Below are 26,713 nucleotides of genomic sequence, written 5' to 3' on the forward strand. Positions count from 1 at the left end.
TTTGAGGCTCACGGTATGTCATTTCTATGTACAAAACTCTTATTATTCAACCATGCCAAGGTAAATACAGTTTTCCATTCTATGGCACCTTTAACTAAAATGATTGTTTTAAAAATAAATGGTAGATTAAAATGTTTTGCAATGTCACAATCCACTTAAAAAACCCATGTAAAAATATGATCAATTTCCACCCATTTTTGGCTTTTTTGTGTATGTACAGTATGTGTTTCTGACCTTAAAGACGGTGAGATCATGTATGCCATCTCTCAGAACGGTCCCGTCTTCCTTCATTAGACGCACAAACGCCATCGCAAAGTTCCTTTCACTCTTGTCCTTTGCTGCATAACACAAATTACAGGTTTATTCGTATCTAAATTCATTTCCAGTACCACTCAGCATCATAGTTGGTAGTATATGACAGATTGGATATTCAGAATCTAAATTGAAGACCTGTGGCTTTTCATGCATGCTATAATTCAATAGCTAACACAAAATAAAACACTGATGATTCAAACCGCATTTCTCGAATGAGGATTTAGAAACAAATGTGTTTTTCAATCCACTAAACTCTTTATGAGATTAGGCCAGAATCCCAGTTTGCATACTACTTTAGTATGCACTGCAAAACTGCTGCATTAAGTATATACTTGTGAATATGTATCAAGACAGTTCAGAGGTATTGGGACATGCTAACGAGTTCTGTCATTTTAAAATTGTCTTGATGTCACATTATTTTCACTGGTGTCTTCAGATATTTAAAAAAAAAACGTAGTTCACGACTGCAGAAGATATTAAAGCTGCTAAACATACACTCCTGTGAGGATCGATGACGGAACATGAAGCGCAGATGGATTCTGGGCATCTCCTCCAGAGGGATCGCCACCTACAGGCCGGAGAAAAACATTACTACATACAGACTGAAAACCGGGCTGAATACAAGAGGATTTATGCTTAAGAAATTAACTTTGAACTCAGCATCAAACTGATCAGCTTTCAAAATGCATGTTCCTGGTCTAATTCCTCCCCTCCAAATCACCTGACTCCTTAAATGTATAATAGATGGAAAAAAGTGTATTTTGTTAAACACCATGTTTGGCCCATTGCATCAGCTCTTAAAGCGTTTGCCCAAAAACTGACACAACACAGAGTGAAGATTTAATCTTGAATGATTCATAATTTTTAAAATGAATCGGGTGAGGTAATGATTCAATGAATGATTAAGTGACTTATAAAGACAGTGGTCACTTGATTTCTTCATGAAATAATCAGTCACTTGAATTTAATAACACTTGCTGCCACCTACTAGCAGTTTTAGTTATATATATTAGGGCTGTCAACGTTAATGTGTTAACGCATGCGATTAATCAAAAAATTTTAACGCGTTAATATTTTTTTAATGCAAATTAATCGTTTGATAAGGTTTGACCCCAACTTATTGCCGTGATCGCAGCGCGGAAGGTAATCATTGCCTGCGTCCCAATGTGCACAGTATCCATCCTAAATTCCATGTGATATTAGTAATTTTCAATACTATTTAGGGCAGATAGGGTGGATAGTATGCACATTGGGACGCAGGGATTGTGTGATTATGGGGCTCGACGAGTGAAGCGAACACGGAGAGAGAGAGAGAGCGAGTGTGTCCAAGATAGATATGTATACTCATATGTGATAAAATTACAGCGAACCAGTGTTGCCAGTGTTTTCCTGCACAATTGGGCTATTTTGAAAATACAGTCACGGGAAAAATTACAGAGCCGTGGGTTGCATTTCTTTGGGCTACTTTTATAATGTACTGCGGCCACCCAAAGTGTATACACATGTGATCGCAAAAGGAAGTTATTACAAACACCCGATGGTGGTTTAGTGAGTTCTGAGTAAAAGTGTACTATTAATCTCTTAAATTGTCTTATGTAGCATGATGCTAATGTTAGCCTCTAATGCACCTGCAGAACAGGTCCAATTCTTCTTCATAATGCATTTTATCACAATAGCCTACTTCATGTAAGGTCACAAGAAAATGTTTTGTTGTATTTATTTAGAAATACGTTTGATAATAGTTGGGTTTTATAGATTTATAATAGTTTAGATTTATACATCATCTGAAAGCTGAATAAATAAGCTTTCCATTGATGTATGGTTTGTTATGATATGATTGTACAATATTTGGCCGAGATACAACTATTTGAAAATCTGGAATCTGAGGGTGCAAAAAAATCTAAATATTGAGAAAATCGCCCTTAAAGTTGTCCAAATGAAGTTCTTAGCAGTGCATATTATATATTACTAATCAAAACTTAAGTTTTGATACGGTAGGAAATTTACAAATATCTTCATGGAACCTGATCTTTAAATAATGTCCTAATGATTTTTGGCATAACAGAAAAATATATAATTTTAACCCATACCATGTATTTTTGGCTATTGCCTATCTATATATATATATATATATATATATATATATATATATATATATATATATATATATATACAAATGCTTTTGTACCAGAACTACAATGCAAAGATGGCTGATTGGTATTAAGCTCAATGTCTCACTCACTTCTTACCTTAAAAGTTTCCATCCAGCGAGGTTGTTTGATCTGGTAGTAAATGACTGATTTATATTCGTTTACAGGCCGATCCCCAGCTCCCAGACAGATTGAGTTCTGCACAATAATACAAGACAGCTGTCAATCAACACAGAAAAACAACTCTAACCCAATCAGAACAGGCTGACCTTTGACCTCACAGAGGTCACACTCACCGGCACGACCTTCCCCTCATCGTCACACACCAGCATAATGACCTCCACGTTCTTCTGTGTGGTTTTGTTGTACTTGTCAAAATCTCCGGTGTGCAGCGTGAGGTAGATGTCGTTACGAATGTCACCCGGCATGATGATCTCAGGAAAACCCAGTTTTCGTGCAACCACAGTGCTCCGGTCCACCAGGTGGGGATATTCTTTTCGGATCTGGATGATGTCGCCCACTAGAGCTTTCATGGTGACCCACAGACCTGACATGGTGTTTAATGTGTTATATTAGTTTCACTATAAGGATCATGACAGAAATACACGGAACCTTTCTACAGTAGGACTGCTACAGTGATTTCAAAATATTCTTTAGAGAAAGTGTATGATTTATGGCAGGTGTTTATGGTGGATGAATGAGGTAAAATAACATAAATTAAGGTTTAACTGTTTTTGTTCGTCCTTTCCCCCCTGTCTCATTCTCTAATGCCTGGTTTAATGACAGTCGTAAAGCTCATCTGTCTCTCATCATTCAATCTCTCTGTTCTGCTGTATTGTGTCTCTGTGTGTGAGTGTGGGCAGACGGGATTATGGGTCCAGTGAGTATTAAAGCATTAGAGGAGGGAGCGGTGATGCTGTGCTATCATTTGAGCAGAGATAACAGCACTGAGACATACCTTGACCTCCGCTGTCACCTCGCGACGTCGTCACTTTGTTAAGGAGAGTGTGAAGAAAGTCATTCTCAGATATAACCCTACAAACACACACACATGAAAACAGAGACTAAAATAATTACTTTCAATAATAATATGAACAAATATTATATATTTATTTAATGGTTACATTTAAATTTTGAATTTTTATTGCATTTTTTTTATATTTTGAATGCGATATCTATGATATATATATATATATATATATATATATATATATATATATAAATTGGCCACTACTATATATATATATATATATATATATATATACATATAAATTGTATTACATATAATAGCCCGTAGTTGGAGAAATGGAGACATTGACAGTGTTGCCAACTTAGTGACTTTGTTGCTAGATTGAGAGACTTTTTTCAAAAAAGCACCTAGCAACAATACATAAGACATAATTGAAATTTAGTTTCTGGGACTCGCTGGAACTGCCGCGTGAGCGCAAGGTTTAGCTTCTTCTCCGTTCAGAGGAGCAGCGCTTTTAGTTAAACCAGATATTATGTTGCTTCTCTAATTTTACATGCAAGTATAGTCAAAATCACAACACAGCTATTGTCTTTATCTTATGTGTATTTGATTTCATCAGACGACGGCTCGATTATAAATCAGTATTTTTGTGCAGATTAGCATCCTGGAAGGGAGAGCTGGTTATACTGTATGTAGTCTTAATGGGTCGTGTTTCAGTCACTATTTCCTATTCATTTGGTTGTCTGACAACATAAACAGTAAAATATAGCAATGAAAACAGTTTTATTGACAATTTGGCTGCAACAAATTACAGTATGTGGGCACAGAGAGGCAAACAGATGTAATAATAAATGTACATTTTGCATGTTCAGAAGTAGGGATGCACCAAAATGAAAATTCTTGGCCGAAGCTGAAGCCAAACAAAATGAAACACTGGGCCGAAGGCCGAATACCGATCATGGTTTTTCACATTTTTTCCCCCCATGTAGGCCTATTTTGCCATTTTTTTCACCATTGCATAAATTAAATAGGCAAAATGTGCTTTTACTGTTTTGTCCTGCTTTATTACAAAACAACAATTTAAAAATATTTACTTAACACTGAACATTTCGTTTTTTTACATTCTATCATACATTATACCAAGAAAGCACAATTTAACTTAAAATTAATAAGTTACTAAAATAATATTTTTGGGCCATTTTTGAGACCCCCTTCTTGAATCAGGCATGCATGTTTTACAGTACAAATAAATGCAGCCTCGCTGAGCAGAAGAGAATTCTTTTAAAACATTAGAATAAATTACACATCCCAATTTGAACACTATGTGTGAATATTATAATAAATGCATAGAGCTGTTGTAGGGTAATTATTATAATCATTATTGTCTTTTTTTTACAGAACAACAGTAAAATTACAATCCTAACATGTATGAATGTTGATGGACTGGTTGCTTTTTCTTAGATTTTAATGCACAGGAAGATATTAGTGCTTCTTTTTGTTGACAACAGCATGCAGATATTTAAATGACTCTTGTCACAAATTTGGGAAGATGTTTGTTGCACGTATCACATTGTCACATGTCTTTAAAAAATATATAAAAATGTTACTGAGCAAATGACGAGCAACAGTGATTTAATGCAATAAGATATATTTTTTTTTAACCCTTTGAACCCTGAGCTCGCGCAGCGCTGTTTGAATGCATGCAATTTGTGCGTGTATTTGAGAACATAACATTCTGCAGTTAATTTACTAATCATTTGAGACCATTTCTCGATTTCAATCATCACAGTAACCAGCATCAACCACCTCTTCCTCTTCTCATCGGAGACATGAGATGCAGTGCTAAGCAGTCTCTCGCTGTCAGTGCTTCGCGCTTGTAATCATTTTTCCATCTTTCTCTGACAGTTTTAAATACTTTCACACTGCAGACATGTTTGTTGCATTAGTGCGCGCCTCTATTTGATCACGTCACGTCATTTTTCGGAAATTTATTTGGTCTTTTCGCTTATTTGGCCGAACACCGAAAGAGGTTTTTTTTTTGCTATTTTCGGCTGAACAATTTCGGTTTGCCGAGCATTCGGTACATCCCTATTCAGAAGAAGTGAGCTGTCCTGTCTTGCAAATAATGTAAACAGGCTTATGTAAGTAAATTGCTCAGAGCAAAAAAGAAAAAAGAGAAGTAATGGGAACCTGGCATTTCTATGTTCTTTTTTCAGTTTCATGTGTCTAATAGACATGAATAAGTTATTTGAAAAACATCTGACCTTTGAAACATGTCTAGTCTTCATGCTCTATGTTGAGTATGGTTTCACTAACATACATTAAACATACATTTGTATAAAGCATCCATATTTGTCCATGCCCATGTTGATATAGAGTTTTAAAAACTTGAAAAGTATTGATTTAAGGTACATTTAGAACAGATAAAAATGTACGATTAAGTTCAGATTAATCACGAGTTAACTCATGACAATCGTGTGATTAATCGCGATTAAATATTTTAATTGATTGACAGCCCTATTATATATATATATATATATATATATATATATATATATATATATATATATATATATATATACACACACTCCCCTCCAAACGTATTGGGACAGTGAGGCCAATTCCTTTATTTTTACTGTAGACTGAAAACATTTGCGTTTGACATCAAAAGGTGAATATCAGACAAGAAATTTACATGCCGGCTTTTATTTCCAGGTATTTACATCTGGATCTGACACACAACTTAGAAGATATCACCTTTTTTTTGAACCCACCCATTTTTCATGTGAGCGAAAGTATTGGAACATGTGACTGACAGGTGTATTTTGTTGGCCAGGTGTGTCCTATAACAGTGATTATTCAAACAATAATTTGCACTGAATGTCTACGCTCAGTTTCAGATTTGGGTTTTGCCTGTTCAAACTGCATTTATAGTTAAGAGGTGTAACCAACATGAAAACCAGAGAGCTGTCTATGGGTGAAAAACAAGCAATTGTGAAGCTGAGAGAAGAAGGAAAATCAATCAGAGACATTACACACACATTGGCCATAGCCATTTCAACCATTTGGAATGCCCTGAAGAAGAAAGAAGCCACTGGTGTACTAAGTAACAGACGTTGAACAGGTAGACCAATGAAAACAACTGTAAGTGAGATCAGCAACAACATCCAGAGGGCAGGAGTGAAGGTATCACAATCTACTGTTCACAGAAGACTTCATGATCACAAGTACAGCGGCTACACCAGAAGATGCAAACCACTCATTAACAAGAAGAATAGGAAGGCCAGGCTGGAATTTGCCAAAAAGTACAGAGATGAGCCTAAAAAAAAAACAATTCTATGGACTGATGAGACAAAGATTAATGTCTTAGAAAGTATTTAGTCTACAGCAAAAATAAAGGAACTGGCCTCACTGTCCCAATACTTTTGGAGGGGAGTGGATAGATAGATAGATAGATAGATAGATAGATAGATAGATAGATAGATAGATAGATAGATAGATAGATAGATAGATAGATAGATAGATAGATAGATAGATAGATAGATAGATAGATAGATAGATAGATAGATAGATAGATAGATAGATAGATAGATAGATAGATAGATAGATGGATGAACAAAACACAAGGAAAGACTTACGGATGAAATGGAATGAAATATTGCTTCTCTTCGTCACATTCTGTCTTTCCTTTGATGATGTCGCTGATGTCCATCACTGCCAATAGGCACAGATATATCAGCTGTGTGTCTGTATGATACATGCATATCAAATGAGAACATTCACCCTGATATTTACCAGCGACACCAAACGGCCTCCGCAGGCCCATCGTCCACTTCTTATGATTAGCATCTTTCAGATCCATACGGCCCAAACGCACAATCTGACAGATCAGGTAGATCTTCTCTCTGCCAAGGTCTTTATTACCTAGATCCTTTAGAGAGAAAGAAAGAGAGAGAAGAGAGAGAGAGAGAGAGAGAGAGAGAGAGAGAGAGAGAGAGAGAAAATAAGTCTATCAATCTCTATCACCACAAAAAGTCACCAAAAAAAACCCATCATGCTTTGGTAAATCATAATTATGAGATAAAAAAGTTGTAATTATGAGATAGTATTCAAATTACTGTATGAAAAAAAGACAAAATAACAATTATTAGACAAAATGTAATTTATTAAGGCATAAAAAGTCAGATTTACGACATAAAATTCATAATGAGAAAAAAAAGTCAAAATTATGAGATATAAAAATCATAATTATGAAAAAAGTGGACATTGTGATATTAAAAAGTCAGAATTATAAATAAGTCAAGCTTATGTCTAATTTATGACAGTCATAGTTATAAAAACAAAAATTATGAGACAACATCAATTATAAGATAATTTTTCATTTTAAAATTTTAATTTTAATATCATTTTTAATTTTAACTATTTATCATGATTTATCACAAAACAGTCAAATTTATGACAGTCATAATTATGAGAGAAAAAGTCAAAATTGAGATTTAAAAGTTATAATTATGAAATAGTCTAATTTATGATGTCATAATTATGAGAATTGTTAACAAAAAAGTTGTAATTATGAGATTCATTTGAATCAAAAGTAAAATATGACAACAAATAAAAATATTAAAATGTCATAATGAGATAAAATGTCAAAAATATGGCAAGCTAAATTTATGACATAAAAGGTCATAATTATGAGATTAAAAATTATTTTTACGAGAAAAAGTGAAAATGTTTATATTTTAAAAGTATTTATGATGTACAGCAAGTCAAACTTATGACTAATTTATGATAGTTAATTATGAGAAAAATGTCCAAATTGAGGTTACAAAGCCCTAATTATGAGACAAAGTCAAATGTGCGATCATAAAGTCAAATTTATGGAAGTTATAATTATGAGAAAAAACTAAATTATGACACAAAAAGTCGATTATGAGACAAGTCATTATTATGTCATTTGACTTTTTTCATAATTTTGACTTTTATCTCATAATCACAGCTTTTTAATCTCATAAATATGATTCACTCATTTCTTTTTTCTTATGTAGCAGAAATAGGCTTCCAAAGTTGCTACCCAAGACAGAAATCTGTAAGTGACTTACTGTAAAGACCACCTTCAGACTGTTGAGCATCTCAATGTCCTTTGGCAAACCTTTATCTCCCCATCGGACCAAATAATTCTCACTGCAGCGAGACGGAGACAGAGCGTGTGTAATAATGACAAACTCCTCTAGACTGATCATTAAAGAGTGTGTCAGTGAGGCGCACCTGATGTTGGTCTGCTTGATGGGGTCGTACAGAGACATGAAGAGTTCCGAATCCTCGCCGATACGACACACAAAGTTACGCACAAAGACATACAGGCTGTGTGTGGGAGAAGACTGGATCCGTGCAGATACGCCGGAATGATCCATCCGAACGTTGGACTACACAGAGCAGAGCAGAAGAGACAGGAGCTGATGTTAAACAGAGTTTAAATTCACCGAAATAAACCTGTGAAAAACTCACTACCACCATACTAGAGTCTTATTTAGCACTTACTGGGTTGCTAATGTGTTGCTCAGGCATTGCTAAGTGGTTGAGATTGAATCAGGGTGGTTCCAATGGCATTATTATGCAGTTGCTAGGCTATTCTGAGTGTTTGCTGTGGTACATTATGGTGGTACATATTACTTGGTGCCAAAGTGTTGCCAAGTGGTTTCTACAGTGTCTGGGTGGTTGTTGTGGTATCTTATGCAGTTGCTAAGGAGTCTGTGTGATTGCTAGAGTGTTCTGAATGATTGACAAGGTGTTGCCAAGTGGTTTCTAGGATGTCTAGGTGGTTGCTGAGGAGTATGGGTAATTGTTGAAGTGTTCTAGATGGTTGTCAAGGTGTCGCCAAGTGTTTTTAAGGTGCCTGGTTGGTTGCTGTGGAATAATATGCAGTTGCTAGGGAGTCTGGGTGATTGCTATGATGTTCTGGATGGCTGTCAAGGTGTTGCCAAATGGTTGCTAGGATGTCTAGGTGGTTGCTGGAGAGTGTGAATAATTGTTAAGGTGTTCTGGATGGTTGTCAAGGTGTTGCCAAGTGGTTTCTAAAGTGCCTGGGTGGTGGCTGTGGTATAATTTGTAGTTGCTAGGGAGACTGGGTGATTGCTAGGGTGTTCTGGATGGTTGCCAATGTGTTGCCAAGTAGTTTCTAGGATGTCTAGGTGATTGCAGGGGAGTGTGGGTAATTGTTAAGGTGTTCTGAGTGGTTGTCAAGTTGTTGCCAAGTAGTTTCTAAGGTGTCTGGGTGTTTGGTGTGGTATAATATGCAGTTGCTAGGGAGTCTGGGTGATAGCTAGGGTGTTCTGTATGGTTGTCAAGGTGTTACCAAGTGGATTCTAAGGTGCCTGGGTGGTTGCTCTGATACAATACGCAGTTGCTAGAGAGTATGGGTGATTGCTAGGGTGTTCTGGATGGTTGCCAATGTGTTGCCAAGTAGTTTCTAGGATGTCTAGGTGATTGCAGGGGAGTGTGGGTAATTGTTAAGGTGTTCTGAGTGGTTGCCAAGATGTTACCAAGTAGTTTCTAAGGTGCCTGGGTGTTTGGTGTGGTATAATATGCAGTTGCTAGGGAGTCTGGGTGATAGCTAGGGTGTTCTGTATGGTTGTCAAGGTGTTACCAAGTGGATTCTAAGGTGCCTGGGTGGGTTGCTCTGATACAATACGCAGTTGCTAGAGAGTATGGGTGATTGCTAGGGTGTTCTGGATGGTTGACAAGGTGTTGCCAAGTGGTTTCTATGAAATCTAGGTTGTTGCTGAGGAGTTTGGGTAATTGTTGAGGTGTTCTGAGTGGTTGCCAAGGTGTTACCAAGTGGTTTCTGAGGTGTCTGTGTGGTTCCTGTGGTGTATTATGCAGTTACTGGGTAGTCTGGGTGATTGTTAGCGTTTTATGGATGGTTGCCAAGGTGTAGCCAAGTGGTTTCTAGGGTTTCTGGGTGGTTGCTAGGGAATTAATATGCGGTAGCTTGGGTGTCATGGTAGTCACTAGGATGGTCTGGATGCAGCTGTTGGGTGTCTGGGCGGTTGCGAATGTGTTGCTATGAGGTTGCTACGGTGTTTTGGGAGGTCGCAAGGGTATCTAGGTAAGTGTGAAGGTGTTGCTAAGTGGTTTATAGGGCATGTTATTGGTTTGTAGTTGGTAGGGAGTCTGGGTGGTTGCTAAGGCATTATTATGTGGTTGCAAGAGTGTCTGGGTGATTGCTAGGGTGTTCTGGACATTAGGGTGTTACTAAGACATTATTATGCAGTTGGTAGGGTTTCTGGGTGGTTGTGAAGGCATTGTCGAGTGGATGCTAGGATGTCTGGGTGGTTGCTAGGACATTAATATACAACTGCTAGGGTGTCTTGGTGGTTGCAAAGGTGTTGCTGAGTGGTTGCTCAGTGCTAGTACACAATCCCACAAAAGACTCAGCAATATATGTATGTTTACATGCTCATGCACTACAAATCATCCTGCACTGTTCCCCAACCAGCTGCTTGACTCAAAATGTTTCTCTTTGCACATGTACAGTATTTGTGAAGCATCGTATAGTTTGTATTTTTTATCTTCTATTTTTTAGTTTGTATAGGGTAAATATTTATGTGAAGCATTCGTATAGTTTGTATTTTTTATCCTTTATTCTTTTAGTTTGTATAGGGTAAATACTTATATATAGTATACTTATAGTTAAATCTGTCGGTAGGTTAGTTGTGTATAGGTTTATAGTGTTTTTTACTTCATTGTTGTATGTCTGTATTTATGTAGCACCGTGGTCCTGCGAGGCACGACATTTCGTTCCACTGTATGTCCCCACATGTAGCGGAATGACAATAAAGCTCAACTTGACTTGACTTGACTAAATTAAGTTCAGTTGATGTCATTAAGTTACAGCAGTTGGGTTACAGGAAGATATTCAGTGTACATTCACAGTGTGAACCGGACAGAGGGAAGGTAAAGCCGTGGGAGTTCATTGATTTCATTTGTTCAGTCATTCGGAACATCTAAAAGTGTCTCATTAAAACTACAAACTCTCTGATTCCTGAAAATTCGAGAAGCTCCTTGTAGTTTCATCTGCAAACCTTTAAATGAAAGTGAAATGAAAACCTGTTCCTCTTTAATGCGCTCTGTGATCTTGGCCGTAGCGTCCTCGTGTGCTCTGAAGAGGCTGATAACGCTCGCGTGCTCGGGGTCCAGGATATTCCCATCGATGTCCCGCACCACCACATCCAGCTCCAAGATCCTGGAGGCAGAAAATGCTTAATTTAACTGCAGTTTGAGTGTTTGTACTCGCACACACACATGATTCACGTGAGAATTCAGTGCACACACACACACAGATCCTTGAAACAATCTGACAGATGTGCTCTGCTGGAGAAGCGCAAGCCCCATGATGCACCTCAGGCATGACTTCCTACATTTCATTAAGACTCTTTCTTGCACATCACAGAAAGCAACATCCCAGCAAAAGCCCACAGCTGACACGGATTCACACATATTTTTGATGTTTTCGCATGATTAAGAAGTAATCTGTCAGTATAATGAATTACTACTCATTATTCTGTTATTTTTGTATAGTTTTTGTTGAATATTTAATTGGCTTTTAATTTATATTTTATATTTTTTCATAAAATATAATTTTTCATTTTAATTCGTTTTTTTATATATATATTACTTATATATTTTTATTCCAGTTTTAGTTTAATTATACTTTGGATTTATTTTGAGTTTATACATTTTTATTTTTAAACGCATTTCAGTTTTTCATCCATAGTTCACTTAGTTTTATGTTCTTCATCTGTATGGTATTTCAGTTTTATTTCAATTAACAAAATGTTTGAGTGTTTAGTTAACAATCATGACCCTGATGTATTATATTCAAAATATTCAAATGTTTGTATTTGTATCAAATGCTTGTATAATGTCACTATGCAAAATCTTATATTACGATATAAGGAATTTTATTTCATGACAAACTATATATGAAAAGTTTACTCCGTTTTTTATTATGTTATCATGTTTTTATTGTGTTTTATTGAGTTAGTTAGCTGTTTTTTTTTAGTTATTTTTTTAACCTAGTCCAAATAACCCAACTGCAGTTTGATTGAGATTAATTGGAATGCACAATAAAAAAACTTGATTTCTGAGAATTGTTAAAAACGGAGTTATCTGCTTTTGCAAATTAACTCTTCATATATGTGTGTGTGTGTGTGCGTGCGCATGTGTGTGTGTGTGTGTGAAATCACACGTTAAGTCATTTTTGCTGTAAATTAATTTATGATGTCAAAAATGTTAGATATTTTGAGAAATTTCACAATTCTTGATTAATTAATTATTAATTTGACATCACAATAAAAAAATTAATGCTAGCCTAACTAATTTAAGTTCTCAAGCCTAATACAATTAAACGGTCAGTAATAAAATAAGTAAAAAGAAACTAATTACAAGGAATAGCACAAGAAAATACATCTACTGTACAATAACAAAAAATAAATCAAAAGTGCTTTAAGTTAGGCAGGTCTATCTATTTAAAAATAAAAAAAGTCAATATACTGACACAAATTTTCTTTCCCAGCTGTTTGCACTGAGGACACCAATATTGGATATATAAATTATCTTGAGAAAACAATGATTAACTTGTAATCATGTAAAAACAGAGCAAGAAATGTGAATCCATGACAAGTGGTGAGGGAGTTTTTTTTTCCCTCACATTAATTCATTAACATTCAGGTAGCAGAAAGACATGTTTTATCCCCTTCAGGTTTGTTAATTAATTCCTTAATGATAATGTACAAATGCCAATTAACGAATCCATTAACAACAGCCTAGAGCGAATCACTGAAGCTCTGAAGAGGAATTACACCAGCGGACTGGATCATTTTATTCTATGCTTTATCAGTTGTGTGTTTGTATAATGGTACAATGATGGTATCAGATAATACCATAGTACTGTATGATTACATTCATATATTATCATATAGGATATGAATGTATGCATGGTTTACCATTAACATTGTCAAAAATGCACACAGATAGGAACATTAGTGGAATAGACACTTGAAATACGTACTTATTTCCATAGTCGATCTTTGAGGTGACTTTCTGTTTGAGCTCCTTAAACTCGTCACTCGGCAGCGTCCCGGACAGGAGCTGTGAACGCCACTCCATCAGATCCCACATGAGCCGCTGCACCTGACTGAAACGCTCCTTCTTACTGGACTGAAGGAAACAAAGACAATCACTGATTGGTCAGAAGTTCAGGTTGCGCAAATTTAATGGACTTATTATTTTGCATGTTTGACTTAATCGACGCATCCAGCAGTATTTGATAGCATCACATGACTTCATACCACAGTTTGTATAAATCTACTTGACGTCCAGGTATCATGTCTGAAATAAATACATTATATTTTAATTAAATCATTAAATTATTTAATTTAATTTAATTTGTAATTTAGTTTTTATTTGGACGTTTTATTTACGTTTTTCCAATTTTGAGGTCAGCTAAAGAGGAAATGTAATTCTTTTTTGCAACAAATTATATAAAAACTTATTTGGCGACAGATATTACAGAACATAAAGTAATACTAAACAGTAAAAAAACAAAACAAATATTATATACAGTATCTCACAGAAGTGAGTACACCACTCACATTTTTGTAATTTTATTATATATTTTCATGTGACAAGATGAGTTAAGGCAGTGCTGGAAAATAATGGTGGCCACAGAAAATATTGACACTTTGGGCCCAATTTGGACATTTTCACTTAGGGGTGTACTCACGTTTGTGGCCAGCGGTTTAGACATTAATGGCTGTGTGTTGCGTTATTTTGAGGGGACAGCAAATTTACACTGTTATACAAGCTGTACACTCACTATTTTACATTGTAGCAAAGTGTAATTTCTTCAGTGTTTTCACATAAAAAGATATAATAAAATATTTACAAAAATGTGAGGGTACACTTCTGTGAGATACTGTATTATATAAGATATATTTATATATAAGGGATGTAATATATATATCAGGGGTGTTTTCTCCATGAATGCAAGGGAGGCAGTGCCTCCAGTTTTTTCTAAAGAAATATCGTCCAACAGCAACACCAGCAGGTAAAGTTACAGTGGGAGTTCACATCTCTCTCGGCTCCCCTGAGCCCGTTGAGTTTTAACAGACCCCTAAAGCAAGCTGTGAGTTTAGTGGGGCGTAATTGAGAATGAATGGGGAAAGGTCACATGAGAGGGGGCAATGCCTCCATCATGATATGATTGATATGACTGGTTATGTTCAGTTGTGATTGGTCTATAAATCCCACCTCTTGTGTTCTTGTATGCTCCGCATTTGCAAATCAGTCTCAATTAACAATATAATGCCATTAATGCGAAGACTCATTTTAAAAAACAAGCCATCAACTCAAATACATAGATATAACCACTTTATTACATCAAAATATGACTTAAAATGGCATGAAAACATGATCCGTGGGAGTTTTTAGTGAGTAATCAGCTTGGTAAAATTCAAAGTAAATCTCCTTGTTTGTGACCAATATTTACCGAGCTTTGATAACTGATGACCTGAAAAATTCAAAAATAGTTAAATGTTAACTAAAGAATAGCTGAACATAAGGTCACAAATAAAATAAATGGTTTAAGTTGTTAATGCCTTAGTGATGAGATAGAGCATTGATTACATTATTCATGTAAAATATAAAGTAGAATGGTTTTTTTAATTCTTTCTTTTTTTTTCTGATAGTGTATATATGTAATGTTTATTTAACCAAGAAAATGGGACTGGGGCATGAATTAACATTGATTTAAATGTATGTGTTGCACATTAGGGCTTTCAGTTCGGTACGCATTACAAACCGAGCGATTCGTTGGACTAATCCTATTACGTTTGAAAAATAAAAGTTTTGCTTAAAGTGTGTGAAATATAATGTTCTCAGTGCCACTGCGCTCAACATGGCAGCCCAAACAATGTAACAGGTAATGTGCTGTCTGCCTCGTGATAACCTCCCCTAGCTGGGGTGCATCGAAAGACAATGATCTTATATCGACGATAGCCAGAGATATTGTCAAAAACATAAATTATTAGCAATATTAAGAGTATTTGGCATTTCCAATTAATGTAGGCCTGTTACATTCTTATTTTTATTAGACCTATAATTATTATGAAGTTACTTTTATTATTAAATTTCAATTAAAATTAATTTACCCCGCAATAATTACCACATAACTGACACGCTGTGAGGATAAGATTAGGCTATTTACTTAATTAAAATGTTTTTTAAAAAAGGTCTTTTAAAACAGGTCTATTAGGCTATACAATAAATTATAGTCCTATAATTAAAATATTAACACTGCAGTCATCAATAAAAATCAATTAAATAAAAAGCTTTTATTTCAAGCACCGACTTACAAAAACAACCTGTTTAACACGAAATAGCTTTGTGTGCTTGTGTGATATCTATTGGCTTACCTTCATGGTTTAAAACAGAAATATTTCCAACACTGCAACGTAACCAATTACTGCCCCCCCCCGTATCGATAACGTACCAAACCGTGACACCACTGTGTCGTATTGAAGCGAACCATGAATTTATATATACAGTCATGGCCAAAAATATCGGCACGCTTGGTAAATATGATCAAAGAAAGCATTGTTAAATTCATCTGCATTGTTAATCCTTTTGATCTTTTATTTAAAAAAATAAATCACAAAAATCTAACCTTTCATTGGATAATAAGAATTTAAAATGGGAGGAAATATCATTATGAAATAAATGTTTTTCTCAAATACACATTGGACACAATTATTGGCACCCTTAGAAATTCCTTAGAAAATGTGTAAAATATCTCTGAAGTATATTCCCATTCATATTCACAATTTTGAGCACTCCAGGGGGATTATGAACATGAAAGTATCCAGCAATGGCTTCCTGTTTCACAGAAATATAAATAGGAGGGAAAACAGCCCAAATTCCCTTAATCATCCATCACAACGAGAAAAACCAAAGAATATATTTCTAATGTGCAGCAAAAGATAATTGAGCTTCACAAATTAGTGAAATGGCTTTAAGAAAAGAGCTAGAGCAGTGAAAATTCCCATTTCCCCCATCAGGGCAATAATTAAGAATTTCCAATCAACATGAAATGTTACGAAACTGCCTGGAAGGACGTGTGTCTATATCATCCTAATGCACGGTGAGAAGGAGAGTTTGAGCAAGGACCAAAGCTGGAGAATTGCAGAAAATAGTTGAGTCTCGGGGTCAGAAAACCTTAAAAAAAAAATTGTCAAACAGCACCTACATCACCACATGTTGTTTGGGAGGATTTCAAGAAAAATTCTCCTAGCTCATCCAAAAACTCGACTGGAACTTAAAATGGGACTAGCTTCTATGGTCAGATGAAACTAAAACATTAGCTTTTTAGCAGCAAACACTCAAGATGGGTTTGGTGAACACAGGGATAAAAAGTACCCCATGTGTACAATGAAATATACTGCTGTATTTTTGATATTGTGGGCCTATATTTCTGCTGGAGGTCCTGGATATCTTGTTTAGACACATGGCATCATGGATTCTATCAAACACCAAAAGATAAAAAATCAATAAGTGACTGACTCTGTTAGAAATCTTATAATGGGCCATGTTTGGATCTTCCAACCGGACAATAATCCAAACACAAACCTCAAAAACAACACAAAAATGGGTCTCTGAGCACAAAACCAAGCTTCTGCTGGCCATTCCAGTCCTCTGACCTGAACCCTGTAGAAAATGAGTGGTGTGAACTGAAGAGAAGAAGCACCAACATGGAGCTGGGAATCTAAAGGGTCTGGATTGATTCTGGATGAACGAATGGTCTCTGATCTCTTGTCAGGTGTTCTCTAACCTCATCAGGCAATATATGAGAAAAATTAGAGCTGTTAAACTGGCAAATGGAAGTTTCAAAAAGTATTGAATAAAAGGGTGCCGTTAATTGTGGCCAATGTGTATTAGAGATTTGTTTTTTATTTCATAATGATATTTCCCCCCATTTTAAATTCTTATTATCCAATGAAAGGTTAGAATTTTGTGAATTTTTTAAATAAAAGATCAAAAGGATTAACAATGCCGATTAATTTTCACAGCCTTCTTTGATCATATTTACCAAGGGTGCCGATATTTTTGGCCATGACTGTATCTGCTAATTGTTGCATTTTTATTAGTAGTATTGTCACACTTAAGTTATGTTTTTAGAACTGCAGCAAGTTTTATAAAAAAAAAAAGAGCAGGAAGTAAACTTTGTTACTTCTGATTTCATTTTGAAAAAAATGTCATGGCTGTTGTCACCTCGCATCACACTGAGTGTAGTATAGTACCCCACCCACATCTAAACATCTCACCACATAGAGCTGTTTCCAGATGCTGCCCCATTCTCTCAGTGTGGTGGTCACCTCCTTCACCAGTGGCATCTCAGCAGATGTTATGATCTCCTCATCTCTACAGGAGCAGACAGACAGAGGGTCAGAGGATGGACAGATGGATGCACTGACGGATAGACAGAAGACATACTCACCCTCTCTTTTCGACGATGACTTCCTTTAACACTATAAAGTTTGCAGGAAATGCTCCCTTAAATATGGAGCAAAGTAAATCAGCAAACCGGTAGTAGAGGAACTTCAGGTCAGATATTCAGGAATAAAATATTATGCTCTTGTAGAAGCACCATAAACTAAACACCCGTTTACTTACTTTTCTCTCTTTGTTCTTGATCACGTAACCTTTATACCATCCTGAAACAATAACAGACTGATTTAGACTATGAGAATATTTCTGTTGCTCAAACAGTATGTAAAATGGTTTTCTTAGTGTTTTTGTCTCGTTTTACAGTACAAATATATAAAAATTCTTAAATCTAGATACATTTACTTATAAATGACTTTAAGATATCAAGTCTTGTTCTGAAGGAACTGATCAAAATTCTGAGAGTTTATGCTTAAAACCAAAAACAATTAAGAAACAATTAAGTTAATTTTTCTGACCCCTCTGGCAGATACTTTTCTTATTTCAAGCATAAATTCGGTCTCTGAAGATTTCATGGCCACAAAACAATAACCTGAAAATAACCATTAGGGAACGTTTTGTTTAAGTTATTTTTTAGGTTATTTAAAATAACTTCCCTGCAATGTTCTTGGAACGTTATTTTATGGTTGCAAAAGTAAAAACTCGAATTGGATCAGAAAATCCCATCTCAAATTGTCTAACTTTTTAGTGAGATTGGGATACTTTTGTTTAAAAAACAAATCAGGGTTACACTGATCTTGGCAGATTATATTAAATTAAAAGTGTTTTTAAAATCACTGTCTGTAAACTACATTGGCACAATCATTCAGATAAACCAGTTAAAAATAGTCATTTGTGAGCGAATGCAAAGTGTCTTGTGTGAATGCAGTGCAAAACGTTTCTGAGAGAATGCAAAAACATTGACATTTTTTTTTACGACTCATTTATTTTTTTCAATCACCATGTCCCTTTAAGGGCCTCATAGAGCACTAGTAATCAATATTTGGTAATCTGAAAAAGTGTGTATCTGGATCTTTGTGATCCAATCCAATTTTGGTTTGAAAAACCAGCAGAAAAGTAAAATGGATTACTTCATCCTGGAAAACAAAATATGGGATTTCCAAATCCAGATCATTCTGATCCAGATTAAGCTTTTTGAACTGACCCTAAAATGTGATTATTTGATTCTCAAAAAAACAAGCAAACAGGAACTAAATACTAACATTTGGGGGACATTCTGTGTTTGCTGGGTTAATTTTGTCATAATTTTGTTTCTCAAGTAAATATATTTTGATTTCACCCTCCTGTTGTGTTGAGACCAATTTGACTAGCACAACTTTTGTGCTCAGGTCATATTGACTCCCCCATTAAAACCACATAAATGGATCAAATTGACCCCTAAAACAAAACAAAAAAACATGGGAATTATTAAAGCTCTCACATAACTTTTTTAGTCTCGGACAAGGTACAATACAGTTTTTCTGTTTTTGCATGAATCTTTAGTGTTTTTCATAGTGTCGATTTTTGGCAAATTGCATGGAAACCAACATGGCTCAATTTGGCCCCAAAAACAGAAGCTGTAGCCAGTTTTTGAACACAACAGGGGGGTTACAAATGCTTAGATGTTTGCATTGGAAAAGAAGACCAGAATACTGAGTAAGAAAATATTTTTTTTTCAGTGTGGAACATTGCGCAGACAACTCCAAGGTCACAGGTTTGATTCCCAGGGGATGCATGAACTGATCAAATATATACTTTGAATGCAACATACATTGCTGTGTATAAAAGCCTTTACCTCATGCATAATTGCAAAAGTAAGTGCAATATCCCAGAATCCCTCACCTTCACATGACTCCTGTATGTGCACCGTGTCCCCGATAACCAGGGACAACTGCTTCTCCGCTTTGGCGACAAAATTCCACTTAACTTCATAGAAAAGAAAGAAAATATCAATTGCATGAAATTCAACCAATGCATTTAAAAATGCACAAAGAGATTTTCCCAAGTCACAGTTTGGATTTCATTTTTAAGTGATGTTTAGCAAAACAGCAGAATGAGATCATTTATTGCTTCCAAGAGAAATCAAAAGACCTCTATCCTCAACTACTTCTAAAGAGTCCTGTGATTCATGTCTAGAGCACAAACGCTGCAGGACGACGCACGCTGACTTTAATACTTTAGCCAACATCAATGACTCTGAAAGCTAAACTGCATAGGCAGAGATGGAGAAGATCATATTATATCCGCGCACACACACACACACACAGTTCATTTCTGCAAGTACGAGTTCGTTGGCCTACTTCCTCTCAGAGCAGCTTCCTGTGCAACACCGCACACACAAATACACACCGCCATCAGCATGTTTACAATTGAAATAATTCAAAAGCAATATACATGCATTAACATGATCAGACAGCTTTTATTTCAAGTTCATAATAAGTTTTAGCACGTGCATTATCTTTATTTCTTTCATCAAACATGCTGTGAGCTACAAATTTGTTGACTATGCCGCCTACAATCAGAAGTCAAACCACTTTTGCATTCATTTCAAAGCTGAATTTACAAAAATAACTCCAATTCTATGAATACTACATTCACAAATAACTCAAAATAAAGTTACTCTAATCAGTTTCACCATTTCAAGTACATACTGCTCTTCCTGGACACTTTGCACATGTGCTGGACTATTAGCTTCTGTTATTTCAATGGGATTTGCATTAAATATTTCTTCCCAAAGGTTGTTATTTGGTCATGGCTGAAAAACTAAATGGAGTTCTCACATGTATTTAATTTAAGGATCTACTTTGTCTGAGATGTTTCCCTTACTCCTAAAATAACACAAATCAATGTTATTTTATCACTGAGAAACTATTATAAATTTGTTTTAAGTATTTTGAATTTGTTTTTATGTTTATATTTTCTGTCTTTATTTTATTTTTTGTTTTCAACATACCTATATGGTTTTTATTAACAATCATCAACTTAAAAAAGAGATACGTTGTTACGCTGTTTTTTTTTTCATTTAATGTTTATTATATTTCAAGTAACATAAATATTTATAATGGTTTTAGTTTATCTTCATTTTTATTATCATTCTTTTTTGTTGCTGTTGTTGTTGCTGTTTTGTTTTTGTACACAAACTAAAAATATATGAGAAATGTTGCTAACTGAAATAAAATAAGCTTAAGATTTTAATGTTTTATTTCAGTTAATGTTTATTTTATGTTTTAGTTAACTATAATAAACCTGACATAAATGAGTCATAGTTGTCCTACAGTAAGAGTATAGAGCTAAAAAATGATTATATAGTGAATAGTAGCTCAGATCATTTGATTAGAAATATTTAGTTCATATGGAGATCTCTGACTTTTGCTTGCAAACTTTGGTATCCTGAGCTAATATGAGCTCATTTAGAGCTCTAGAGGAGATTCCTGGACTCTTTTCTCAGGAGAAACATCTGACTTCTCACTGCTGTCTAAAAGAAACAATCAAGATAATAAAGTCATCTTGCTTGTGCATTTACTTCACACAGGTCTTCTCTAAAAATGCAGTGCTGCTCTTGTGTTATTAAATGTTGTCAACCCTTAAAGCACATTCATTCAGCAAACAAACTAAAGAAGTGAATCCTCTGTACTGTAAAAAGTGAAAATGTGTTTCCTTATGAAGTTATTTCAGTTTAATTCAGATGGATTAAATGATATTTTTGACTTTAATAAACCAAAAGAAGCACTTTTTACAATGCATTTCAAGCTCAACGTAAGAAGCTGTCATAGGGTTCAGGTCACAGTTTGTTGTTGCATTATATCAGTATTGCATTAACTGCACCGTCATAGTGTCAGAAAGCTCAAATCTGCAGATTTTCAAAGCAAAATGAGTGCAAAATCATAAAATGCTGCAATCTGTTCAGTCCAGTGACTGTTGGGCCGCTTGACTGATCAGTCTCTGCCCACATCCTGAGGTATAGGAACTGAATCAAACAACTTTATATGGCCGCTGCGAAGGCCGCTAGGAATACAAACACACAAACACACACACAACTTCACAGAGAATGATCAGAATGCACAGGTGAATCACTAGCAGCAAAAGCAGCACACACAAAGCAGCAAAACTCACCAACTCCATATCTTTCAGAGATAGTTTTTGTCCAAGGAGCCATTGGTTGGACTATAAAACGCTCTCCTATGGCTCTCTCTGTCTGTATTTTCTCTTTCAGAGTATCTCAGTTCCTTTCTTATGCCCTACACTGACTGTTTTTGGGTGCGGGTGTGAGAAATAACCAGAGAAATAAGTGCTCCTCCTCCTGTCTGACTGTTTGCTTCTTCCTCTTCCTCTTTTGGCCTCCACATTTAACAGGCTGATAGCAGAACTTCAGCACGATGACTAAAGCGTGTTTCAATGGCTTTTATTGATTAACGTCTTGAGATAATTTATATTTCGGGTCTCATACTCTGCTCTGATCTATTTGGGTGTGTGATGGTGCACGTAAATCATCATTTATGAATCTGAAATGCTGGAGAAAACATCTGGTGTGGGACGAGACAAAGCAGAGATTCCCTGAAGATGTTTGATTTATGCTTCTGAGAGACTTAATATGAGCAGGTTCATACAAACACACAAACAAGCGGTTCTATAGTCATAAATCACCAAAATAATGTCAATCTTCAGGCTCAATACCTACTGCACACAATAGAGGGCACCGCAAACACTCAGTTAGAGATGATATGTCTTAATCATGCAGTGTATTGAGTAGACATGATCATGCTTATGAATTGGACCTAAAACAGGTGAAATATTGAATATTTAACTGAAGGAGTTATATAGAAAATAATATTAAAGAGACTTGAGGGTGGGTTTCTTTTCACTTGTACCAGGAAGCAACCACCTAGAAACCAATCAGAACACCCTAGCAACCGCTCATATGGGGAACTTTCATATGGGGAATCATCAAAGAATACCAGCATTTATATTTGCGAACACTGCAGGTTCAATGCTAAAAACAGCTGGAGGCCGTTAAACGCTCTGCATTATGTTTTCTTACTGTGATCCATGCAGAAAAACAGGACAGTTTCCCACAGAAATAAACACAGCCTTTTGTTGAAGCACAAAGCACCTCTTGATATGGCACATAATGCATCATTCCTTTTGATTTAAGAGGTCCAAACAACTCAGCTGGTTCCTTCAAGAGGATAGTGTGAGGGGTTTTAATGTGGATCAGACCACATAAAGCCTTACTTCACCACATCAGTACTGGGAATGAAAAAAATATATACAGTCATGGCCAAAAATATCGGCATCATTGGTAAATACGACCAAAGAATGCTGTGAAAATTAATCTGCATTGTTAATCCTTTTAATATTTTACTTTAAAAATTCACAAAAATCTAACCTTTTATTGGATAATAAGAATTTAAAATGGGGAGAAATATCATTATGAAATAAATGTTTTTACTCAAATACACGTTGGACACAATTATTGGCACCCCTAGAAATTCTTATGAGTAAAATATATTTCTTATGAGAAATTCTTATGAGTAAAATATATCTGAAATATATTCCCATTCATATTCACAACTCCAAGGTGATTATGAACTTGAAATTATCCAGCCATGGCTTCCTGTTTCACAGAAATATAAATAGGGAAAACAAAGACCAAATTCCCTTAATCATCCATCACAACGAGAAAAACCAAAGAATACATTTATGATGTGCAGCAAAAGATAATTAAGCTTCACAAATTAGTGAAGTGGCTTTAAGAAAAGAGCTAGAGCAGTGAAAATTCCCATTTCCACCATCAGGGCAATAATTAAGAATTTCCGATCAACATGAAATGTATGATATAGTGTATGATAAAAATTAACTGATATAGTGGCTAAAGACTCTCCAAGGACCACAGCTGGAGAATTGCAGAAAACTGCCCCTACATCACCACATGTTGTTTGGGAGGGTTTCAAGAAAAATTCTCCTAGCTCATCCAAAAACAAACTCCAGCATATTCAGTTATCAGACACGACTGGAACATCAAATGGCACTGGCTTCTATGGTCAGATGAAAAAAAAAAAAAAGAGCTTTCTGGCAGCAAACCCACCAGATGGGTTTAGTGCAAACAGGGATAAAAAGTATGCCATGCCCATGGTTAAATATACTGCTGGACCTTTAATGTTTTGGGCCTGTTTTTCTGCCGGAGGTCCTGGACATCTTGTTCAGATGCATGGCATCGTGGATTCTATCAAAAACCAACAGATAAAAAATCTAAACCTGACTGCCATCTTATAAAGGTATATATATATTGTGACGAGTCGGCTGCCTCCCCCCTTATTGTCATCACCACCCCGTCCCGTATTCGCCGCCCTTCACTGGGCTCCCGACGGGAGTGGGTGTGTGAGAGAGGAGGGGCGCTGAAACAGCCAGGGCTGGCGGCGTATGATGAGGCGCACCTGATGTGAATAGAGCCTCATCACCGCCACCGTTTAAATGCCGAGCGTGCCTCTCCTCGGGAGATCGGTCTCTTCCCCGTGCATGCACGCTGGTGTCCTCGTGGGTCCAGGAAGGGAGCGTCGAGTAGGAAGACTGCCGCTAGATGGCCGTTAGATGGCCGACGGGCCAGGATGCCGGGCCGTCGAGTCCCCCAGAAGCTCCGGGGGCTTAGGAGAAGGACGTCGCCGCTGAATGAAGCCGCCGCTACTCGCTCCCGGACCCGAGAGGGGAGCACGTGCGGCCACCGGACTCCACCCCTTCCCTGGACCCTGTCCTCCTGAACACTGCCCTCCTTTGCAAGCCCCGCAGCACGACGAGGACACCAGATCCCTGTTTATTTTGGACACTTTTTCCCATTGGACACTTTATTTTAATATTTTTGTTTAATAAAAACCTCTCCGAGGCCTGACGCCACGCCCACTGTGTCTGTCGTTTGCTCCTCCCGCCACAATATATATATATATATATATATAGTAGTATAAATATATATATATATATAGTAGTAGCCCTTTATTGTCACTAGTCACAAATACCAGCAAAATTAGCCATCAACCTGTCCATACATACACAACATACATACAATATGACAAGGGGATAGACAGGACAGGAAGACAGGGTAATTGAGGAAGAAATACAGCATAACATAAAGAGGGGGGGGAGAAAAAAATAACCCCCAGACTATGCTCCTTTGGGAGTACAGTGTGAGAACAGGAAAAACACCCCAGCAACAAAAGCACATAATCAAAACAACATAGACACACGACTTTGCAACAGGGGAGTAATCCAGCTCCAGCAAGTAGCCATGCGGTCCTGCAGCCATTCTCGGCGCTGGTCACAGACCCGCTTGTCAGACTGGCGGTACAAAGCGGCGAAGGCGAGGGATCGGGGGTGGGGAGGTGAATGCATATCTGTATATATGTGCGTATGTGTGTGTGTATGTATGTAGAATTTGTGTATTTGTAGGCCTGGAGAGCCGCCACACTGGCATTCAAATCAAGTTGTCTCAGTCCGCAGAATGTGATAGCGACACAGCAAGTTGCCATGGAGACAGTCTTGATCAGGACCCAGACAGAGTCAACAATCAGCAGGTGTCTGTGGAAGGGGGGAGGAACGCAAGAGTGTCTCACTGCAGTGCTCTTCCCGGGGTTGTTTTTTCCCAACAGCGACCTTGAGGCCAGTGCTTGTGTAGGGGAGCCGAAAGAAGATAAGATTGCGATTGTTTGGTCTTGGGGCAAGTAGCCACATTCCAATTTTCACGCCTACTCTCTTTGTCCATTCTGGTCTCCAAATCCATCAATTTTCCTTTGCAAAGCCGTGAGCCTCTCCGTGATGGTATCCATATTGCGGTTAATAGTCTCAGTCTCAGTGCTGACCGCTCTGCCCACTGCTTCAATCATGACGGGCAGCTTTGTGAGGCTTTTGACAGCTGTTCCCGTTTCCTGAATTCTTCGATAACCCAGGGCAAAGCCTAATCCAATCAGCAGAAGACCTGTTATCATGGTTCCGAATAGGTAGATATCTTCAATGTCCTCCACGGAAAGAGCCGCCAGACACACGACCCGCCACCTTTCCCATGCGTCCTTCGTGTTTTATCCAAAGCGACTTACAAATGAGGACATTGGAAGCAATCAAAATCAACAAAAGAGCAATATGCAAGTGCTATAACAAGTCTCAGTTAGCTTAATGCAAGAAAACGTAGCAAGGGTTTTTTTGTTTTATTATATAGACAATAAAAAGAAAACATATAGAATGGAAAAAGAATAGAGCAAGTTAATGTTAGAGATATATATAAAGAAAACAAGCAGTTAAATGAATAGAGTGCATGTCTAAAAGGGGTAAGTTTTATTTTTAAAGAATAGAATAAGAATAGGGAGTGCTACAGTTAAAAGATCAAATAAAGATGGAAGAGATGTGTTTTTAGCCGATTCTTGAAGATGGCTAAGGACTCAGCTGCTCGGATTGAGTTGGGCAGGTCATTCCACCAGGAGGGAACATTTAATTTAAAAGTCTGTGAAAGTGATTTTGTGCCTCTTTGGGATGGCACAATAAAGTGACGTTCACTTGCAGAACGCAAGCTTCTAGAGGCACATAAGTCTGAAGTACTGAATTTAGGTAAAGGGGTGCAGAGCCAGTGGTGATTTTGTAGGTAAACATCAATGCCTTGCATTTTATGCGAGCAGCTATTGGTAGCCAGTGCAAGTTTATAAACGGAGGTGTGACATGTATTCTATATATATTATTTTCAATATAATTTTAAAGGGTTAGT

The 26,713-nt window shown here is 36.6% G+C and overlaps 1 protein-coding gene across 2 annotated transcripts in view; it reads right to left on the minus strand.

Annotated features, from left to right (window-relative positions):
- Window positions 1-22,279, minus strand: part of LOC306852964 (dedicator of cytokinesis protein 2-like) — a 116,409-nt gene extending 94,130 nt beyond the window's left edge. The window contains exons 1-16 of one of the 2 annotated variants that reach the window (XM_079390094.1): window positions 22,087-22,279; window positions 19,816-19,899; window positions 18,163-18,203; window positions 17,987-18,042; window positions 17,814-17,910; window positions 13,505-13,653; window positions 11,517-11,677; window positions 8,701-8,858; window positions 8,535-8,616; window positions 7,231-7,366; window positions 7,074-7,149; window positions 3,424-3,500; window positions 2,762-3,012; window positions 2,565-2,663; window positions 811-883; window positions 235-338 (exon numbers count right to left, since the gene is read on the minus strand). In XM_079390094.1, the coding sequence (XP_079246220.1) occupies window positions 235-338; window positions 811-883; window positions 2,565-2,663; window positions 2,762-3,012; window positions 3,424-3,500; window positions 7,074-7,149; window positions 7,231-7,366; window positions 8,535-8,616; window positions 8,701-8,858; window positions 11,517-11,677; window positions 13,505-13,514 (1,227 nt within the window). In that variant the 5' untranslated portion in view covers window positions 13,515-13,653; window positions 17,814-17,910; window positions 17,987-18,042; ... (1 more) ...; window positions 19,816-19,899; window positions 22,087-22,279. The remainder of the gene's footprint in view (window positions 1-234; window positions 339-810; window positions 884-2,564; window positions 2,664-2,761; window positions 3,013-3,423; window positions 3,501-7,073; window positions 7,150-7,230; window positions 7,367-8,534; window positions 8,617-8,700; window positions 8,859-11,516; window positions 11,678-13,504; window positions 13,654-17,813; window positions 17,911-17,986; window positions 18,043-18,162; window positions 18,204-19,815; window positions 19,900-22,086) is intronic. The other variant, XM_079390093.1, reaches the window with a different exon arrangement.
- Between the last annotated feature and the right edge of the window lie 4,434 nt (window positions 22,280-26,713).

This window comes from Barbus barbus (assembly GCF_936440315.1).
Source record: "Barbus barbus genome assembly, chromosome: 33".
Taxonomy (NCBI): Eukaryota; Metazoa; Chordata; class Actinopteri; order Cypriniformes; family Cyprinidae; genus Barbus; species Barbus barbus.